General features: G+C 40.5%; 1 protein-coding gene and 1 long non-coding RNA gene across 3 annotated transcripts; both read left to right on the top strand.

Annotated features, from left to right (window-relative positions):
• On the top strand, positions 326 to 8,699 carry LOC109719566 (serine/threonine-protein kinase CTR1-like). Its single transcript, XM_020246365.1, has 7 exons — positions 326 to 577; positions 4,067 to 4,167; positions 4,288 to 4,372; positions 6,375 to 6,473; positions 7,374 to 7,505; positions 8,104 to 8,198; positions 8,307 to 8,699. The coding sequence occupies exons 1-7, from the start codon at positions 326 to 328 to the stop codon at positions 8,686 to 8,688; spliced, it is 1,146 nt and encodes a 381-aa protein (XP_020101954.1). The 3' UTR covers positions 8,689 to 8,699.
• LOC109717859 lies at positions 11,344 to 18,387 on the top strand. Of its 2 annotated transcripts, none has more exons than XR_002218329.1 (3): positions 11,344 to 11,381; positions 11,587 to 12,018; positions 18,350 to 18,387. It is a non-coding gene; the product is annotated as an uncharacterized LOC109717859 (long non-coding RNA). The 2 variants fall into 2 exon arrangements; XR_002218328.1 differs by having other exon boundaries at positions 11,668 to 12,018.

The following is an 18,744-nucleotide window of genomic DNA, read 5'->3' on the forward strand; positions in this document are numbered from 1 at the left end:
CGAGGCAATGGCTGGCCAACGCGGTCGGTGGCGAGTCAGGGGCCACGGAGAAGGGTACAGGAAGCGAAGGGGGGTGCCAGGAGTCGCCCTCGAGCGCCGGCGGCGGCCTGGGGAAGAAGGGGCCGCGGTTTGCCCTCGGCCCGAGCGGGTCTGGGGCGGCCGACGGCTGGCCGAGACGCGCGGGGCCCGCAGCGGCGGCGGTGACGGGGGGAAGGTCGCCGAGCTCCCGGACGGCGGCGCGAGAGGATAAACAGGGCGGTGGCGCGCGCACGGCAGCAGATGAACCCAGCCTCGGCCTGAGCTCGGCCTGGGTTTTTGCAGGGGCATGGCAGGAGCAGCAGCAGCGCGCTCTGGCGCCGCGGTGGCGGCGGGGAAGACTCGCGAGGTCGCGGGCGAGCTTCTGGCAGGGTGCAGGGAGACAATGCAGCCTAGGCCAAGCGCTCCAACCCGAGATAGAAACAGAGAGGTAGAGGAGAGAAATAGAGAGAGAGATGGAGAGCGAGGAGATGTAGTTAACTCCGGCCCGCCGGAGCACGGCACGCCGCAGCCGGGGTACTGCGAGTGTAGGGCAGGGGAGGTAGATGGAGTGTCAGGGGTGCGGTATGTCTAGGGTTAGGGTTTCCTACATAAAACCCTCGTTACCTTTTATATACTTAGCTCACATTGCGGAAAAGACCCTCAAATTTCAGTATTTGATACTGATCCTTCACATCGCGTGTAAAGATGCAGAAATACCCTCACGTGCGATCTCAAGCAAAATGGTCCATAAAATATTGCGACTTTTGCGAAATTGCCGTTTTGCACACCGACTCTCCTCGATCAACGGTGATCTCCGCAATCCGTCCGTCAGATTTGCGAACGGATGTCCACCAGTGCGTCAGCACCTCGGAGACAACAAAGCTACGATTTTGGGTTCACCTCGATTGACCACGATTCGCGACTAAATCCAACTTTAATTCCAACAAAAATGAATGACACAAAAATACATATTAAAAATGTATTTTTTTGGATTTTCTCGAAATCAGTCATCAAACTCAAAATTCCGTCACCGCCTTAGTTCCAAGAAACAGCTGAACCGCGTCGAAACGAGCTACTTGGGACAGCTAGGCACGAGTCCGATACGCAGCCAGAAGGCCAACTTTCGCACCGTTGTGCTTTTCTCCGGAAAACCGAGTTCTATTCATTTAAGTTGCAACTTGGAATATCGCGGTAGAATCTCGTTTTTAACTCGATTTCTCCCGAAACTTACGAGTGCTTTTGCTAATTAAAATTGCAACCAAAAACATTCGTTCAACTGAGGTTTAGCTACACTGCAAAAAATCTCTAGTCCTTACAATCAAGGGGTGCAATGAGTTGCTCTTTTTATGTGTCTAAGTGGTACTACCTTCGGTTTGTAGCTATTAAATCTCTTGGACATACTCTATTTTTTCTTTTTTTTTAATTGTGGTAGAAGGATAATTGAAATATGATTGGCCTTGAGGTGGCTATTTGAGCTCCAGGAAATGATCAAGTCTGCTGACATAGCTTAATATCAAGTTGGGCAACATTGCTTATTTACCATGTTTCCAAACAATCTTGGAAACCACAATGATTACTCAACAAAATTTTGATCTTAGATGTTCTGCAAAATGCAATAGCTTGCTATTCAGCATAAACTCCTGGAACTACTTGATATTTAGCTATTTGAGCTCCAGGAAATGATCAAGTCTGCTAGCATAAAAGCATTTGAATTGTTTAATTTTTAGAAGAGATTGAAACATTGTTTTGTGTTAAAATAGCTTACCAGTCAAGAGCTTCTAGAAGAAACGCTCAAAATAATCAACTAATTTTTCAGTTGGATCGATATTCTTAGAGGCCTGTTCACATGTTTGAACACAAGGATTTAAGTGCCATATCTACCGTGTCGTATCATACCAACAAGATATCGGCACGATACAGCCCCTGTGCTGATGACACAGCTCAAAACCAAGAATTAAAGTGCCATGTTACGGGAGTGTGCCGATTGTTGCCTGGCACGATACGAGACAGGTACGCCTTTATGCCGACACATGGCACGCTTGCGTGTCGATACGTATGACCTCCTAGTGGTGCGTTTTGGCATAGTGTTTTTTAGTTTTTTTTGTTTCCAATAAACTCTTATAATGCCATATTGAAAGAGTTAAAAAGATAATTATAAATATTTGCTATAGTAGTAGGTTTTTTATATATGTAAAGTAAAATATAGCTATAGCTCATGGAGAATAAAAATTAAAAATAGTTAAACTTTAAAAATTCTTTTGATTTTACATTTTTTTTAGAACTTAAAAAATATATATTACAAAATTATAGAAAATTATTTTTTAAAAAATTTTTTATGTAATTTGTAAGATTCATCCATATTGATTTTGACGAGAGGATGCATAATGACTCGATTAATTAGAATAGCACTACAATTGCTCCAATAATTTCTTTTTAATTTTGAATCTTTTAAACTATTTATTAAAAATTTTAAGAAAAAATTAATTTTTATTAAAATTTTTAAGAACAATTGTGAGATCTATTCATAAAAATTTAACAATAAATCATATGACGAATTAATTAAGCAAATTTATTGCTTCAATTTAGTTTTTATTGTATTAGTATTTTCCATCTTCTAAATTCAAAAATAGAATTGGCAAAATTAAAAAAATTTTGTCGTAAATTTCATGCCCAAAGCTAGATTCATCTAAAATAATTAAAAATCGAACTACATAATGACTTAATCAAGTAGATGTATTTATTTTTTGTAAGCTATAAATAAATATTTGTATAATTTCAAATTTTTTCAAAACCAGGAACTTTACAAGTTAGAAGTATTCAAAATGTACAAAAAATAATTTTAAATTGTAAATTTTTAACTTACCTAATAAGTACATCTTTGATTTACTATTTCTTTTCCTTTTCTCTTAAGATCGAAGTGATTAAAATAGAAACAAAGTAGAAACAGAAGGAATTGAAATAACAAATTAGAGAAAAAATTATAACAAGAAAAGGGAGGTAAAAATAGAAAGAAAAAAAAAAAAAGAGGAAGAGCTAGCAATAAGAGAAGAAGAGAATAAAAGAGCGAGTTGCGGAGAAGACAAGGTAGAAGAGAATGAGACACAGGGATATGTTTGTGGCAAAAAACAAAAAATCTATAAGTAGGCCCGAACCAAAAAAAGAAATAGAAAAAAATGGGTTAAAACTTAAAATATTGCATGCCTTTATAGGCACCCACTGGCACTGTACCGCGATACCCAAAGGGTATCAGTCTGTCTCGCACAAAACCCCTTGGGTATCGCGGCACGGGGGATCCAAGAGAGACACCTCTGTACTGTGCCCCTTAACTGGTGGCACGAAACGTATTGCCCCGTGCCAATTGGCATGGAGCGATACTTTAAACCTTGCTCAAAACCCTCTATTCTTTAAATTAGTCAGTAATTTTCTCAATGAAGTTCAAAAGATCCGATAAAAATACATAGTAAACAGTTAAAATATTTTGTTGCTAAAGAAAATAAATATTTCATTCTATTATGTGTCAGCACACATGAAATTTTTTGTGACCGGCACGCATCGGCACGGCCAGGTACGCACCGTGCAGTACCGTGCCGACAAGTTACTAGCACGACCTTGTGCCATGGCACTTAAATCCTTAACATCTTATTCAGCACATCTCATATATTTACTCAATAAACATTTACTATTCGGTAATGATGAGTATGATCAACATCTAGAACAACCAAGATCTTGTAAGGAGCTAAAATTAAACTCCTACCTTGCAATCACAAAACAAAATCATAATAGTGCTCAAGTTATCAATGGATAACTTGTCCTTACATTCAAACGAGTCCCAGATGTCAATGGATATTTGGCTAGGAACTTCGATTTAATCTAGTTAGCCATTTTCTTCCTATCAAAGCTATTTACCTGCATGCTTCATTATATTGTATTCTATCAGTACCTTCATGTGTAAGATCAGTTGTTCATTCATATGCGTGTAGCACAGTGCATGGATATTGTTTATTATCTCCAGTTTTATGTGAATATATGAATGTGTTTTTCCTTAAAGGTTGCCATTATGAAAAGTCTGAGACACCCAAATATTGTTCTTTTCATGGGTGCTGTAACAGAGCCTCCAAACTTGTCTATAGTCACCGAATACTTATCAAGGTAATTCCTATCTTATCTGCTCATGCCTTTTTTCCATGCCTTTTCCTTTTCTTTATGTAATTCATCAGTACAGAAGGTCCATATCAATTTAGTCGTAGTACTTTTCTTCTTAACTTGCAGAGGCAGCTTATATAGGCTTTTACACAATAGTTCTGCAAGGGAAGTTTTAGATGAGAGGCGTCGATTAAACATGGCATTTGATGTGGTATTGCCTTTCACATATTATGTCTTTACAGTTAGGGCACGTTTAGAGCATGGGACTAGGTGGGATTGGATTCAATTTGATCCGTTCCACAGTTAGTCCCTATGTTCGGTGTAGTCACTGGGTTGGACTAAATTAATCCTCTCCAACAAATAGTTCCCTTTGGGTTGGGCTGATTAATCACCAAATAAAAGGTTGGGATTGCAAGGTACTGGATTAAAATCAGAGGCTTCTTACTTTGCAGTTCAAATTTAAATACTTTCTATTATATAATTTGAAATTGCATTTTAAATTCAAATTTTGAATTTGAATTTTAAAATCAAATTTAAAATTTCAATTTAATTTCATTTTAAAATTCAAAGAATGATTTCAAATTAGATTTTTAAATTCAAATTCAGAATCAAATTTCAAATTTAAATTTAGATTATGGATTTGAATTTTAAATTCAAAATTTAGATTTTGAATTTAATATCGAATTTACCATCAGATTTTAAATTGAATTTCAGATTCAGATTCAGATTTTGAATTTGGATTTGCAATTCGAATTCAGATTTTGAATTTGAATTCAAAATTCGAATTCAGATTTTGAATTTGAATTCAAAGTTCGAATTGAAATTCAGATTGTGAATTCGAAGTTTGAATTGAAATTCAGATTTTGAGTTCGAATNCAAATTTAAATTTAGATTATGGATTTGAATTTTAAATTCAAAATTTAGATTTTGAATTTAATATCGAATTTACCATCAGATTTTAAATTGAATTTTAGATTCAGATTCAGATTTTGAATTTGGATTTGCAATTCGAATTCAGATTTTGAATTTGAATTCAAAGTTCGAATTGAAATTCAGATTGTGAATTCGAAGTTTGAATTGAAATTCAGATTTTGAGTTCGAATTTCAAATTGAAATTCAGATTTTAATTCATATTTTGAATGCAAATTTCAAAATTTAAAATTCAAATTTAATTCAGATTCAAATTTGATTTCAAATATCAATTTTGAAATAAAAAACTTGAATTCAAATTTCAAACTCAAATTCTGTATTTTTAATTCAAATTTCTAATTAAACTTTTAAACAAAATTGAAGCTTTAACTTCAAATTCAAAAAGTTCATATTTTATATTCACGGTCAAAATTCAAATTACAATTCAAAATTTGAATTCCAATTACAAATTCAGATTCAAATTTTAAATTTTAATTTGGAGAAATTTAGAAATATTTGATTTGTAATTTGTATTTGAATTTTAGGTTTAAATTTGAATTTTTATTAAATAATTAAATTCTGTTTTATCCTAAAAGCGCCAGACTGGATTGAACTCTTATGATCCAATCTAGTCCTAGTGCCAGTCCTATCCAATCCTATTGTGTTATCTTGTCTAGTTCAATCCTCGGTACCAAACATGCCCGTAAATATTTCATCAATATGGTAACTTTTGTTTGGCATTTTTCTCTGAAAGATCAGTGGCTGAGATCTCATCCAAGCATTTATGACTTTGATTAAGGGCTTTTTTTACAAATGGCCCCCTGAAAAAATTTTATTTTAAAAATAGCTCTACCAAAATTTAATTTGCAAAAATGGCCCTGGGCCAGTATGTTAAGTTGAACACGGTGAATCATTCACCGTGTTCAAATGAGTATGGATTTTTAAAACCCGCCGAGCTCGGATTCGTGTTCGGATTTTAATTTGATTTTCGGATTCGATTTTGGGTTTTTAAAAACCCGATCCGAACCCGACCCGTTAACATCCCTAAAAGAGAAGAAAAGGAATATAAATATGAAACACGGTGAATGGTTCACCGTGTTCAACTTAACACACTAGCCCCAGCCCCGCCCGCGTAGCGCTGACGTGGCGCCTACATGGCAATGCCAGGACCATTTTTGCAAATTAAATTTTGACAGGGTTATTTTTAAAATAAAAATTTGCCAGGGGGCTAAATTGAAAAAAAGCCCCTTTGATTGATATATGAGCCATAAATAAGCAATTTTTCTTTCCTTTTTTGTTTTTAGGCAAAGGGCATGAACTATCTTCACAGGCGCAACCCTCCTATTGTTCATCGAGATTTGAAATCTCCTAATCTTCTTGTTGACAAGAAGTACACTGTGAAAGTAAGCAGAACGTTGGTTCTCTTTAGGTATTGAAGTTATACTTTGGATAAGTTCTTTATTGTCATGTAAGGTTAGTCTCTCTGTTCCTTGATGACTATGCAGTATGAATTAGTCATGTAAGGTTAGTCTACTGCAGGCAATAGTTCTCATGCCCTCTTTTTTTAAGTGCTATATGCATTAGCTTGATATCATTTTCTATGATGGTTGCCGTGGGACATGAACATCAGTCTTACGACAATATAAGTTACCAAGGTTTCTGCAGTCCTTAACTGCATGGTAGTTCAGTAGAATTGAGCTGTAATGTAATGGTGCTACCTGAAATTTTCACTGAATTCCCTTTCTCATCCTACTTGATAAGTACCAGTTACACAGGACTCTTGCACCCATCAATCTATCATACCTTTTCTCTTGATCTCATATCCTCTTCTACATCCTCTTCTATCTCCTTCCTAGTTTAAATAGAAGCTTATGTTATAGGCAATCTTCATTTGCAAACTTATTAATAATATAAGCTATTCTATTGACATATTTTTATTTTTATTTACATGCTTTTATCTGCTGCAAAGACTTATGTTAGAACCTTTATCAGATTGTCTCTTAGGAATTGGATGGCTGTATTTCATAAGTTTAAGCAAGGCATCTTGGCTCCTTGGTACTATAGGACCATAACTCATCTGGTATTTAAAGAGGCGACAGTCAATGTTAATTCCTCTTTTGTGATATCCAGGTATGTGATTTTGGCCTTTCACGATTGAAGGCAAACACATTTCTTTCTTCCAAGTCCCTTGCAGGAACAGTTAAGTTGCTTTGAACTTAGTATTGTTAGCTACCTTTGTTTCTTCCCTTTTTTTTTCTGGACTTCTTTTTTGAAATATCTGTGGACTATCTGTTCTATATTAGCCTGAATGGATGGCCCCAGAAGTGCTTCGAGATGAACCATCAAACGAGAAGTCAGATGTTTACAGCTTTGGTGTAATTTTGTGGGAACTTATGACATTGCAGCAACCTTGGAGTAATTTAAATCCAGCACAGGTCGGTAGTTGCTCCCAAAATTAAACTTTAAAGTTTATCAAGTGATGGAAGTTGCTGATTGATGATTTATATATTGGCATGAGACAAGCATAAGTTTAAAAGTGTTACAATTGATTTTTCTCTTTTCCTTTTGTGAATAATCCAAAAACCTTTGAAATTATGCTATTACTCGAATTGCATCAACTATTACCTTCTCTACAGTAGAGAATCTAGGATATAAGTGGAACTTTCCACCTAGAGAACCAGTGATATTGCCTGAACTTTTGCTGTAGAAAGATGCATGCAACTATTTTGGGCATGTGAGTGTAGATTTTGAATTGCATGTAGTTGTTTACAAAGAGTCTTTTTGAATAATATTACATGCACTTTTGTACTTAATTAGACAGTTATGATCACTTCGATTCAATTTTATTCAAGTTTATTACAGACGATTGGATATCGAGTGGTGAAATCAACATTGTCCAACAGCTTTTTTGTCACACCGTGGACACTTGATATCCTATGTCGTTAGTCGCTAGTGAATTAGATTAACACTTCATCAGCGGTTTCAAAGGCAATAAATCAGAAAGTTTGAGTTTTGCTTGGTTTCCTCGTTCAGGTGGTTGCTGCCGTTGGTTTCAAGGGAAGAAGGCTTGAAATCCCAGAGAATCTAAATCCGAAGGTGGCGGCTATAATTGAGTCTTGTTGGGCGAAGTATGCCACCGCACACCTTTTTTAATCCTTTTCCTTTTCTTGCATTATTATGATTCCTTACTTTTCCTAATTTCAATGTATATAATACAACCCTAAATTAAATTGCAGTGAACCGTGGAAAAGGCCCTCTTTCTCCAGCATCATGCAAACCTTGAAGCCACTGATTAAGCCTTCGCTACCACAAAGTGTACCAACCGACATGTCACTTGCTCCCTTATTAACACGCAGAATGGAGGTTTCATTCTGTGGCACGCTTGAATCATTTGATTGGGGGTATGGTGCTTGCCGTTTGATCTGTTTAGGTCTAGCTCTACAATCAACTCCTGCCTATGGTGGTCAAGTCCCTTGGTCATGTTTGTTCTTTTGTTTCTTGATCGTTTGCCCTTTCATTCCTCGAAGAAATGTGTTGATAATGTTGCTGCTCATACCCAGTAATAATGATCAGTCTAACCATTTTTATCGTTATAACAAAAGCAAAGAGCCTTTATAATCTCACTATTATATATCGGACTAAATATAGAAACTTGCTCATAGAAATAATAATTATTTTCAGTGGGACATCTTGCAGTTAATGAATAAAAGAAAAATGATAGGACGTGATATGGAATCCAATGAAACGGTTTCTATCTATAAACCACTTAATCTCCATAATCTTAGTCCACATGGCATGTTTTTCTTAATTCTTGCTCCTGGGATCTATTTGTCAGTGTTTGTTAACTCTTATTGAACTGGGCCCATCTCCATTGAATCGACTATTCGTGAGCCTTTTTTTGGCTGCTCTCTATTCCTACGTTTCTGTTTTCCCCGATATTAGCCATTACCCATTGTAGTTTTTGACTCTTTTGCTCTCTTTACTCTTGTCGATTTGACTCTCTCTCTTTCTCTCTCTCTCTCTCTTTGTGGGGCTTTCCCGCTGTGGCTTTCTGTGTTAGTTGCGCTTGCGCCATCCCTAGTCCTAGCCTTATGTCATAAATTGTCCTTTTCTGTTGATGGCATATGGTGGCCCCTTCGCTTCTTGCTCCACTGCAATAAATGTTGTCGTTTTATCTCGCTGCGGCCACTGGGGACGCTGACCGGCTATTGGAGACGGTATTGATGGCCATCATGATGCTCTACGCCTCTCCCTACCTCTCCCTCTCTCCTCTTCCCTCTATCACTCTATCTTCTCCAAAATAGTAGTGTTTACTCCAGCCGCCGAGCCCTCAATGTTTCTATGCAATTGCCTAGGGCATCTTCTTCGTTTTGCCATGGCTCCGACAAGTCTCGACGCGCTCTCCTCTACTTCACAATCTCCTATTACTTATCCTTGATTCCTTAGCTCTCTAATTCATGGTAAGGAAAATTTTTCTTTTTTGAGTTAGTTTTAGTAGAAATGAGTTTATGGATGGAAAAAATAAAAATCCGCGCTTTCGATTTTGATCAATTTGTCTACTATTGACTTTCTAAAATTGTAGGTGATTTGCACTAAGATTGTAGTCCGGATGGCAAGAATTATAAGTTTAATTGTTGATTATGTTTTCAGTTTGATGCATACTTTTAAAAATAATACATCTCACATTACTACAACAAAATCAGACTATAGCGATATTTTTAACTATCCCTGAATCCTAAAAAAAGTGCCATGACAATAATACTGACACTAATTATAGTGTCATTATATGTGCAGTCCCTGGATATATAACGACATATTACTGAGCGTCGGTATATCTCAGAAAAAGCGCTGCAATTTAATGACATTTTTTGTTGCTTTTAGTGACATATATGTGTACCTAATTTGAAAAAAAAAGGGTAATATTCTTTTTTGCATAGTAACACTTTATAAGTGTCCCTATTGTCATTAAAAGTATAATATTTTATTTAAACATCTAGTGTTAAGCTTTAGTTAAGCTAATCGCATTTGCATTAAATCAATGAGAAAAAAAAAGTGCAATCAACAAAGTTTCTAAAATTACTGTTAAAATGATAGAACTAAAATCTAATATCCTCAACAATAATATCTACTCACATATTATAGTAATTATAACAAACCAAACTCTCTAACTGAAAAAAAAACTACAAAAAAAAGAAAATAACAAAAAGTTCAAGAACAATGAACTTTAAAAAAACAAGTATAGAATTTGCAAGTAACTTCCATATTCATGAACTTGGTACAGGTTCTCAAAATGTAGTCATAATAAAGAGAAAATGGAGGAGTATTGCAATACTTTCTTTGGAAAAAAGAAACAAACATATGAAACTACTATGCTATGCCATACAAAGAAACACCATTGCTCACTCCAGAATATATTCCAGCTGTTGTTATAGCTAGAACACCAGCAGCTATTGCTATAGCTAGAACACCAGCAGCTCTTTATGGAAACCTTTTGCTCTCCAAGCATAGTCCGTGTCATCACAAACATCCACATATGTTGTCTGATGGCAAGAAAAAGAAGTCTATAACTGATTCTTCATTCAGTTAAAGGAAAAAAATAGGTAGGGGCTTTAACATAAACCCTTATATGCCCGTCAAAAAATGCAGATTCCTAAAAAAATGACCTTATCTTAACTTAGGGAATCAAACTATCTCATGGGAAATCTGGTTTTGAGTTTGATTTATCTATATATATATATATATATATATATATATATNGTCTCCCCGACTAGGGACCGGTCTCCGAGAGCTCTCCCAGCGCAGCCAGAGCTGCTGCGCGCGATGCATCCGGTCTCTCCTAGGGGGACCGGTCTCTGGGGGACCGGTCTCTGAGACAGAGACCGGTTCCCGAGAGCTATCCTTCCAGGACTTAGCCGATTTTTCGGCTGTCTCATTCTGCACGCGTTCGGGGACCGGTCTCTCCCACCAGGGATCGGTCCCCGAGAGCTGAAAATCTGCAGTTTTGCAGAATTCAATTCTTTAGCTCTCGAAAACCTTCCACAACTCACTTTTAATCATTTTAACACCTTCGGACTTTCCGAAGTGTTCCATCCTCGCACTTTGGTCAATTTGACTAAAGTTCGACATTTTTATTTTCCGAATTTTCGGTATATTACAGCTACGCCCTTTCCTCGCACCGCTGCGCAGCTCGCGTGTGAACCTGAAACCCCAAAACCACGTGGGGTGAGAACTATTGTCCAGAGTTTCCAGTGGGTACGGCCACCCAAGGGAAGAGCTTGACCCACCAGGTCCGAATGAGGCACTGCAAACATGTTAGTCCAACAAATATCCACAAATATATATATTTTTCATCAAATAGTTTATGCAACTAACATTTATCATGTTCATACCTCGCAACATGCAACAATGCAAATCATGCAATTCAATATGCAACATGAAAGTAGATCTAATGATTCCACTTTCTGTCTTGCTATCCACAGCTCATCCAATTGACTTCTAAATTTTCCTCTATCTTAGATTCATGTCAATTGCAATCTGCTCATAAGGTTTCATCTACCTTTACCATTGACTCATGAGGTTTCTTCTACCTTTACCAAGCTATCCACCCGACTCAGTCTTCAGTCAATCATCCGTGGAATACCGCGTACAGCCAAGCTCAAGGTGAAGGACGCCTCACTTGCACCTCAGCCTTAGATCCACTTAACTGGGATACCAATCCACTCTACTGGGATACCGAATCCACTCTGCTGGGATTCATATACTTGTCACCCAATCAGCTGGCTAACCCGAAGGTTTGCCCTCGACTCACCATGCCATCTCGTAAGGTAAGGAGACGCTCCTTGCTCGCAAACCCAAGACCGTCTGCTGGACAAATAGCTTTAGTCCATCATGTGAAGACTCCGGAGCTCACTGCTTGTATGGAGCGACCACCCGAAGCGAAAACAGGCTGTGAGTATGATCCAATCCACTCAACTCGAGGATACCCTATCAACTAGGGCTAACAACAACTCGGGAAATCCACCAATCCCAACATTCATGTCACAAGTGTCTCTACTACACTAGTTCACATGCCACATATCAATCAACTCGGGAACTCATCTATCCCTATGTTCACATTATAGTGTCTTTACTACACTAATATCAAATGCCACTCGATCTACTTGACATCCTAGTTGTCCACATCGAGTATCATAGTTTACACATTTTTGTTTTCCAATGTCGAGTTTTCTAACCATCCAAGAGTTATCAACCCAAGTTCAACATGCATATGTTATTTAACATAATTCACAATATACCAGCATGCATATATATCAACTAGCATCTCATGATATATCAACATGCATATATTTCCATCTAGCATCTCATCTAGTAGATTCCAATGGTAGGCAACATCATCTAGTATAATATGAATCATGCATTCATATAGCATTATTTTCATGCATTCATCTAGCATTTAACTCATGCATTCATCTAGCATTTAACTCATGCATTCATCTAGCACTTAACTCATGCATTTAACTCATTATATGCATCAACGAGAAACTACACTTCACTTCGACATGGAAGTGAGCTAATATCTTCGGTGAGCACAACCCACCTCGTAACGCTCTCCAATTGTTTGTAGTCACTTGCAATCGGCCTCCCGCGGTACTCGTTGTCCGGTTCGACTTGAACTTGCAATCAATCACCAACCGTGTAAGGGAAATGAATTCTCGAAATCCGAGGATTAGACTTCGTTGGGAATCGACTGATTGTCGAGTGTGTAAGCTCCGGAAGGTCCGAAGGCGGTTATAATGCATAAAGTGCATCGAGGATATGTCCGCGAGAGTACCAGTGCAAAATCAGCACTGGAGCAGAAGTGCTCTCGGGGACCGGTCCCTGGTAGGGAGGGATCGGTCCCATCAGGCTGGGCTGGCAGGGATCCTTGGTGCAACCGGTCCCTGCAGGCAAGGACCGGTTACCGAACGTTGGCCCAGCGAGAGAAGCCGAGATTTGGCTAAGTCCCGAAAGTGTTGCTCTTGGGAACCGGTCTCTCGGATAAGGACCGGTCTCCCGAGGACCGGTCTCTCAGGCAAGGACCGGTTCCCGAACGCGAAATCCCCTCTGCCCAAAGGTGCAGCTTTCGGGGACCGGTCTCCCCGAGCTAGGACCGGTCCCTCACTGCGAAAATAGCCCAGGGAGGGCTGTTTCAAGAGGTGAAAGGTTGAGGGGCTTACTTGCAAAATGGCTTATAAGAGAGGCTAGGGGACCCTCTCTCCCTCTCAGTTGCTCTCTCCCTCTCTTACACCTTTTGCTCTCTCTCTCTCTCTAGAAAGGAAAGGAAAGAGAAGGAGAAGGAAAGGAGAGGAAGGAGAAGAAGTAGGAGAAGAAGAAGACGAAGGTGAAGATTACCTTCCTCATCTACTTCTTCTTCCTGGACTAAGCTTTTGAAGGTAAGCTTCTAGCCCTACAATGGTGGATTTCTTATGCTAGGGTTTTAAAGCTTAGAAATGGTTCGAATGGAACCTATTGAAGCTAGGGAGAGGGTTCGAGCTCGAAATCGAAGCTCGCACCGTGGATTTCTCCGTTGTTGAAACCTAGGGCTCTGATTTGGGATTTTGGCAAATCTAGGGTTTTGATCTAATTTGAGTGGTCGCAAACCTAATTGCTAGGTCTCTGAACGCGTCGGTGAAGACAGTTCGTCGATTCGTCGAGTTAGTGCGAAGTTATGGCCTAAGGAGACCCTCGGAGCATCGTTTTTGCTTAGAAGGCCAACGAGGCGTCGAAACGTTGGCGAATCACATTCGAAGAGTCACGGCATCGCCACAAGGTGGGGGAGTGCCATCCCGAAGCAGTCGAACTGCTTTCTATGTCTGAGTACTAATGTCGATCAGTTACATATTGTGATATAGCATTATAGTGTGTTAAATGTAATTGTACATATCTTTGCATGCTAGTGATAGTTTGGGTTGTGGATACAATGAATGAGAACCTAGTGTGCATGAGTGGATACTATGAGATAGTTCGCCCTATATGTGATGAATATGTCTATGTGAATAAGAACCTAGTGTATTGGAAACTAGTGTGTCAAGAACTTGTCAAGAGAACGAGTGGCATCTAGTAAACAGTGACCCCAGAACGAGTGGCATCTAGTAAATAGTGAACCCAGAACGAGTGGCACCCAGTTAGTATGGACACCTAATGTTATACTAACACCAATTCCAGTTGGTTAGGGTGTTCCCAGTTATGAGATTGGATCGAGCTCACTTAGCCTGTCTGCACCTGTGGAGGTAGCTCCTCACAGGTAGTGCACTCCGGAGTTTGGCACGCGAGGGGGCCAGTGTAGTGCCCTTGGACCAGTGTAGTGTCCGCAGGCGGTCTCGGNATCTTTATGGCGAGCGGTGTGAAGTATACACGGATCACAAGAGCTTAAAGTACCTGTTTACTCAGAAGGAGTTGAACCTGAGACAGCGCAGATGGTTGGAGCTGCTCAAGGATTATGATCTGACGATCCTTTACCACCCGGGCAAGGCTAACGTGGTGGCGGATGCGCTAAGTAGGAAATTGATGGAAAACTTAGCGATGCATATTGTGACTCAACCGCAGTTGATCGAGCAGATGAAGCGGTTGGAGTTGGAGGTGGAGACTCCCGACACCCCCTTGAGGTTGATGACTTTGGTAGTGCAACCTACTCTTTTGGATAGGATTAAAGAAAGGCAAGCTTTCGATGTGGAGTTGCAAAAGATTCGAGGTAAAATGGTTGATGGTTGCACCGGTGACTTCCTTTTGGATGATCAGGGATCGATGCGTTTCCGTGGGCGGATCTGTGTTCCGGCGGATTCGGGAATTAAAGAGGATATTCTTCAAGAAGCGCACCGGGCGCCTTATGCTATACATCCGGGTGGCACCAAAATGTATAAGGACTTAAAGTTGCTCTATTGGTGGCCTGGGATGAAAAAGGATGTTGGCGAGTTTGTCGCTAGATGCTTAACTTGCCAACAAGTGAAGGCAGAGCACCGAGTACCTACGGGGAAGCTTCAGAGTTTGCCTATTCCAGTGTGGAAGTGGAAGAAGATCACCATGGACTTTGTGACAGGATTGCCACACTCTCAGGCGGGGCATGATGCTATTTGGGTGATCGTGGATAGGTTGACGAAGTCGGTGCACTTCATACCTATTCATACGACTTGGACCGGAGAGAAGCTCGCACAAGTGTACCTTGATGAGATTGTGCGACTTCATGGAGTGCCTACATCGATTGTATCTGATCGCGACACGCGTTTCGTGTCTCACTTTTGGAGGAGTCTACAGGACGCCTTAGGCACTCGTTTGGACTTCAGTACTGCTTTCCACCCGCAGAGTGATGGGCAGTCAGAGCGCACTATTCAGACCTTAGAGGATATGCTCCGGGCATGTGTGATAGACTTCCAGGGAGGATGGTCGCAGCATCTACCTATGGCGGAGTTTGCTTATAACAACAGTTATCAAGCAAGCATCAAGATGGCGCCCTTCGAAGCACTTTATGGACGGAAGTGTAGATCGCCACTTCATTGGAGCGAAGTCGGCGAGAGATTGGCTTTAGGCCCTGATGTGCTCCAGGAAGCTGAGGACAAGGTTCGAATTGCTCGGGAGCGACTTTTGACGGCGCAGAGTAGACAGAGGAGCTACGCCGATCGACGACGGCGAGACTTGGAGTTCCAAGTTGGAGACCATGTTTTCTTGAAGGTCTCGCCGACTAGAGGAATCAAGAGATTCGGGATTCGGGGAAAGTTGAGCCCCCGTTTCATTGAACCGTATGAGATCTTGGAGCGTGTAGGTCCGGTAGCATATCGACTTGCTCTACCACCGAGCCTATCAGGCGTGCACAACGTCTTTCATGTATCGGTCCTTCGGAGGTACATTCATGATTCAGCTCATGTTTTGGGAACTATACCAGTGGAGCTGCGTGAGGATCTGAGCTTCGAGGAGCAACCTGTGAAGATTCTAGCTCGCGAAGTGAAGAAGCTCCGGAATCGGGATATTCCGTATGTGAAGGTCCTTTGGAGCAACCACGGGGAGCGGGAGGCCACGTGGGAGCTGGAGAGGGCTTTGCAGGAGCGCTATCCCCATCTTTTTCAGATGGAGTCTTGAGGTATGACGTTTGCTTTCGAGTTTCGCGGACGAAACTCCTTTTTAGGAGGGGTGAAGGTAACACACTGGACCTTTGCAAATTGCGAGGTTCGAGTATTTGATTTGTGTGTCAAGCTTTTCCAGACTTTCTGGTGGGTCGTTGACAGTGTTCCGACCTATGGTTCGAGTCCCGAGAATTGTGTTTTTAAGCTTGGTATCAAAATCCAAAAATTGGATTCATTGGACAGCTCTCGGGTTAGCCTGCAGCAGAGCTTGTACCGGAACAAGGTTGGTCTTGTACTGGTACAAGGATTGATGGTTGTACCGGTACAGCCATCGGGCTTGTACCGGTACAGAGCCGCAGACCCCACGACCCGAGCCTCGGGTTTGCATTTTCGTGGGCCTTGTACCGGTACAAGAGCCCGTGTACCGGTACAAGGAGGCAGATTTCGTGCAGTTTGAACTGCAGGGGGTTTTTCGCGATTGTAGCCTATCTATAACAGCACCCACGACCCTTAGGGCTTCTTTTGTGCTGGGACCTGAGGAGGAGAAGGTGAGAGGAGCTCCTCCTTGCTCCACTTGGATTTGATCTCCGTTGTAGATGGATTTTGATGGATTAATCGCTTTTCTTTCCTCTTTTATGCTTTTCCACCATTGATTGAGCTAGAAGCTTGGATTTGAGGCTTGGTGAAGGAGAGATCTTTGGACTTTGATGGTTTAGAGCTTGGATTGGAGCATTTTAGAGGTAAATGACTTGATCTTTTCTCTAAATTCCTAGCTTTATTGATGTTTTTGGAATTAAACCCTAGAATGAGGTTTTAGGGCTTATTTTGGGCATTTTGAATCTAGGGCTTTTGAGGCTAGATTGTTGGGATTAGAGGCTTCCATTTGGTTGGATTGGAAGGGCTCTAGCTCTCTTTTAGAGCTTTAGAGGAGATTTTTGCACTAGAGGTGAGTTTTCCTCACCTATACTTGATTAGCTTAATGATTGAGCTAGGTATTGTTCGTTTGGCTCGTATGACACATGTTTCTATACCTCTAGGGTGCTAGGAGACTAGAGGACACCCTCGTTGGAGCGAACGAGGAGTTTCGTCATCATCGGTGGGTTTGGCTTCGTGGAAATGGGCCGAAATGGCCCCTATGCTCTTTCTACTTATTATAAAATATTTTTAAGTTCATGCCTATGCTAAATGGAATTTATATGGATTTTAGAGCGCTTAAAATGCATGCCTTGTGTATTATGATAAAAATTCACTATATAGTAGAGCTATATGAGTAGAACGCATGCATACGGGAAAAGTGTTCATTTTTGCAAGTGGAAAGTACATCTCTTATGAGGATCATGACTTGGAACATGTACTTTGAAATATAGTTGCCATGCTTTGACATAGAAAAACAAGAGTGTCATTAAGGGGCACTTGAAACTAGTAAACTATTAAACTGCAACATAGAGACATATTGATAGGCCACTACGTATCTGCTATATTCCATGTTAGAGACATGATGACATAGAGATAGGCCATTGAGATACTCGATATATTCCATGTTGTTAGACATGAGGACTTGGTACTTGAGACGGATCATTGCTTGCTTGCCATTTGTGCTCATTCGCACATGCTTGTGAGCGTTGCTCCCTACAAGCCGGCACTCCGGAGATAGCCATCGCGACATATGCTCGCCCGTGCGGGATTGGGCGCCGAAGTGGATTGCCGTGGGGGAGGCTCATCCCTAGAGTGGGGATGTTGACTACCACGGGGCCATTAGGCACGGCGCAGGCCAGACAGCCTTCGGGTGGGTCTTATATGATTGGGACTTGGTGACAGAACATGCCATGTGAACTTTATAACTGTTAAAGTGGACTTGGACTAGAATAGTAAACAATGACATCTTTACTATTACATTGTGGACTTTGGGTAGTTGCATAATCATGCTTTATATGTTTGGTGTTCATGTGCATATAGCTAGTAGTTGCTTCCTTACTTATGTAAATTGTGCTAAGTAGAGGTATCATGATCATTGGGTACTCGTTTATTTATTTACTTACAGTGCATTTATCGCTTTTGTTATAATGTACACTGACCCTTTTTCTTTAGTTTCGGGCCTAGTGGTGCATTTCACTGAAGTCAGTAATTGCCCACTGGGAACTATTATTTAATAGTTCTCACGCCCCTGTTTCTATGTTTCCTTTCAGAGCCTTCGGCACCGGCGGAAGAACGGGATCGCGGCAAGGGTGTCGCGTAGCTAGCTCGCGGAGAGTTCTTTTGCGCTAGGTGGTTACTCCTCCATTTTATATTTTGAGAGAGAGGGAGAGGTTTTGTACCATGTATAGAGAGACCACCTTGTACTCCTTTTAGCACTTGTTATGGGATCCCTATTGTACTTATTTTATGTTTTATGTAGTGGACTTTCAGCTTTATATCCTTTCCTTGTTATAGAACTAGTTATACCATGCTCTGATATCACTAGATCTCTTGTATTATTGTTTTATCTATCGAAATTTTTATAGACGCCTTATATGTTTTAGACGTATGGCGGGTCTGGGCACGCACCGGGTAGGTTCCTCTGAGCCCCGGGGCGTGACAAACC

The sequence above is a fragment of the Ananas comosus genome, linkage group 1 (assembly GCF_001540865.1).
Source record: "Ananas comosus cultivar F153 linkage group 1, ASM154086v1, whole genome shotgun sequence".
NCBI classification, from domain to species: domain Eukaryota; kingdom Viridiplantae; phylum Streptophyta; class Magnoliopsida; order Poales; family Bromeliaceae; genus Ananas; species Ananas comosus.

Excerpts from the sequence above, each read along its gene's own strand:
- LOC109719566 (XM_020246365.1), top strand. The coding sequence starts at position 326 with ATGGCAGGAGCAGCAGCAGCGCGCTCTGGCGCCGCGGTGGCGGCGGGG. Across the intron at positions 578-4,066 it reads GCGAGTGTAGGGCAGGGGAG|GTTGCCATTATGAAAAGTCT; the intron begins GTAGATGGAGTG and ends TTTTCCTTAAAG. Across the intron at positions 7,506-8,103 it reads GTAATTTAAATCCAGCACAG|GTGGTTGCTGCCGTTGGTTT; the intron begins GTCGGTAGTTGC and ends TTCCTCGTTCAG.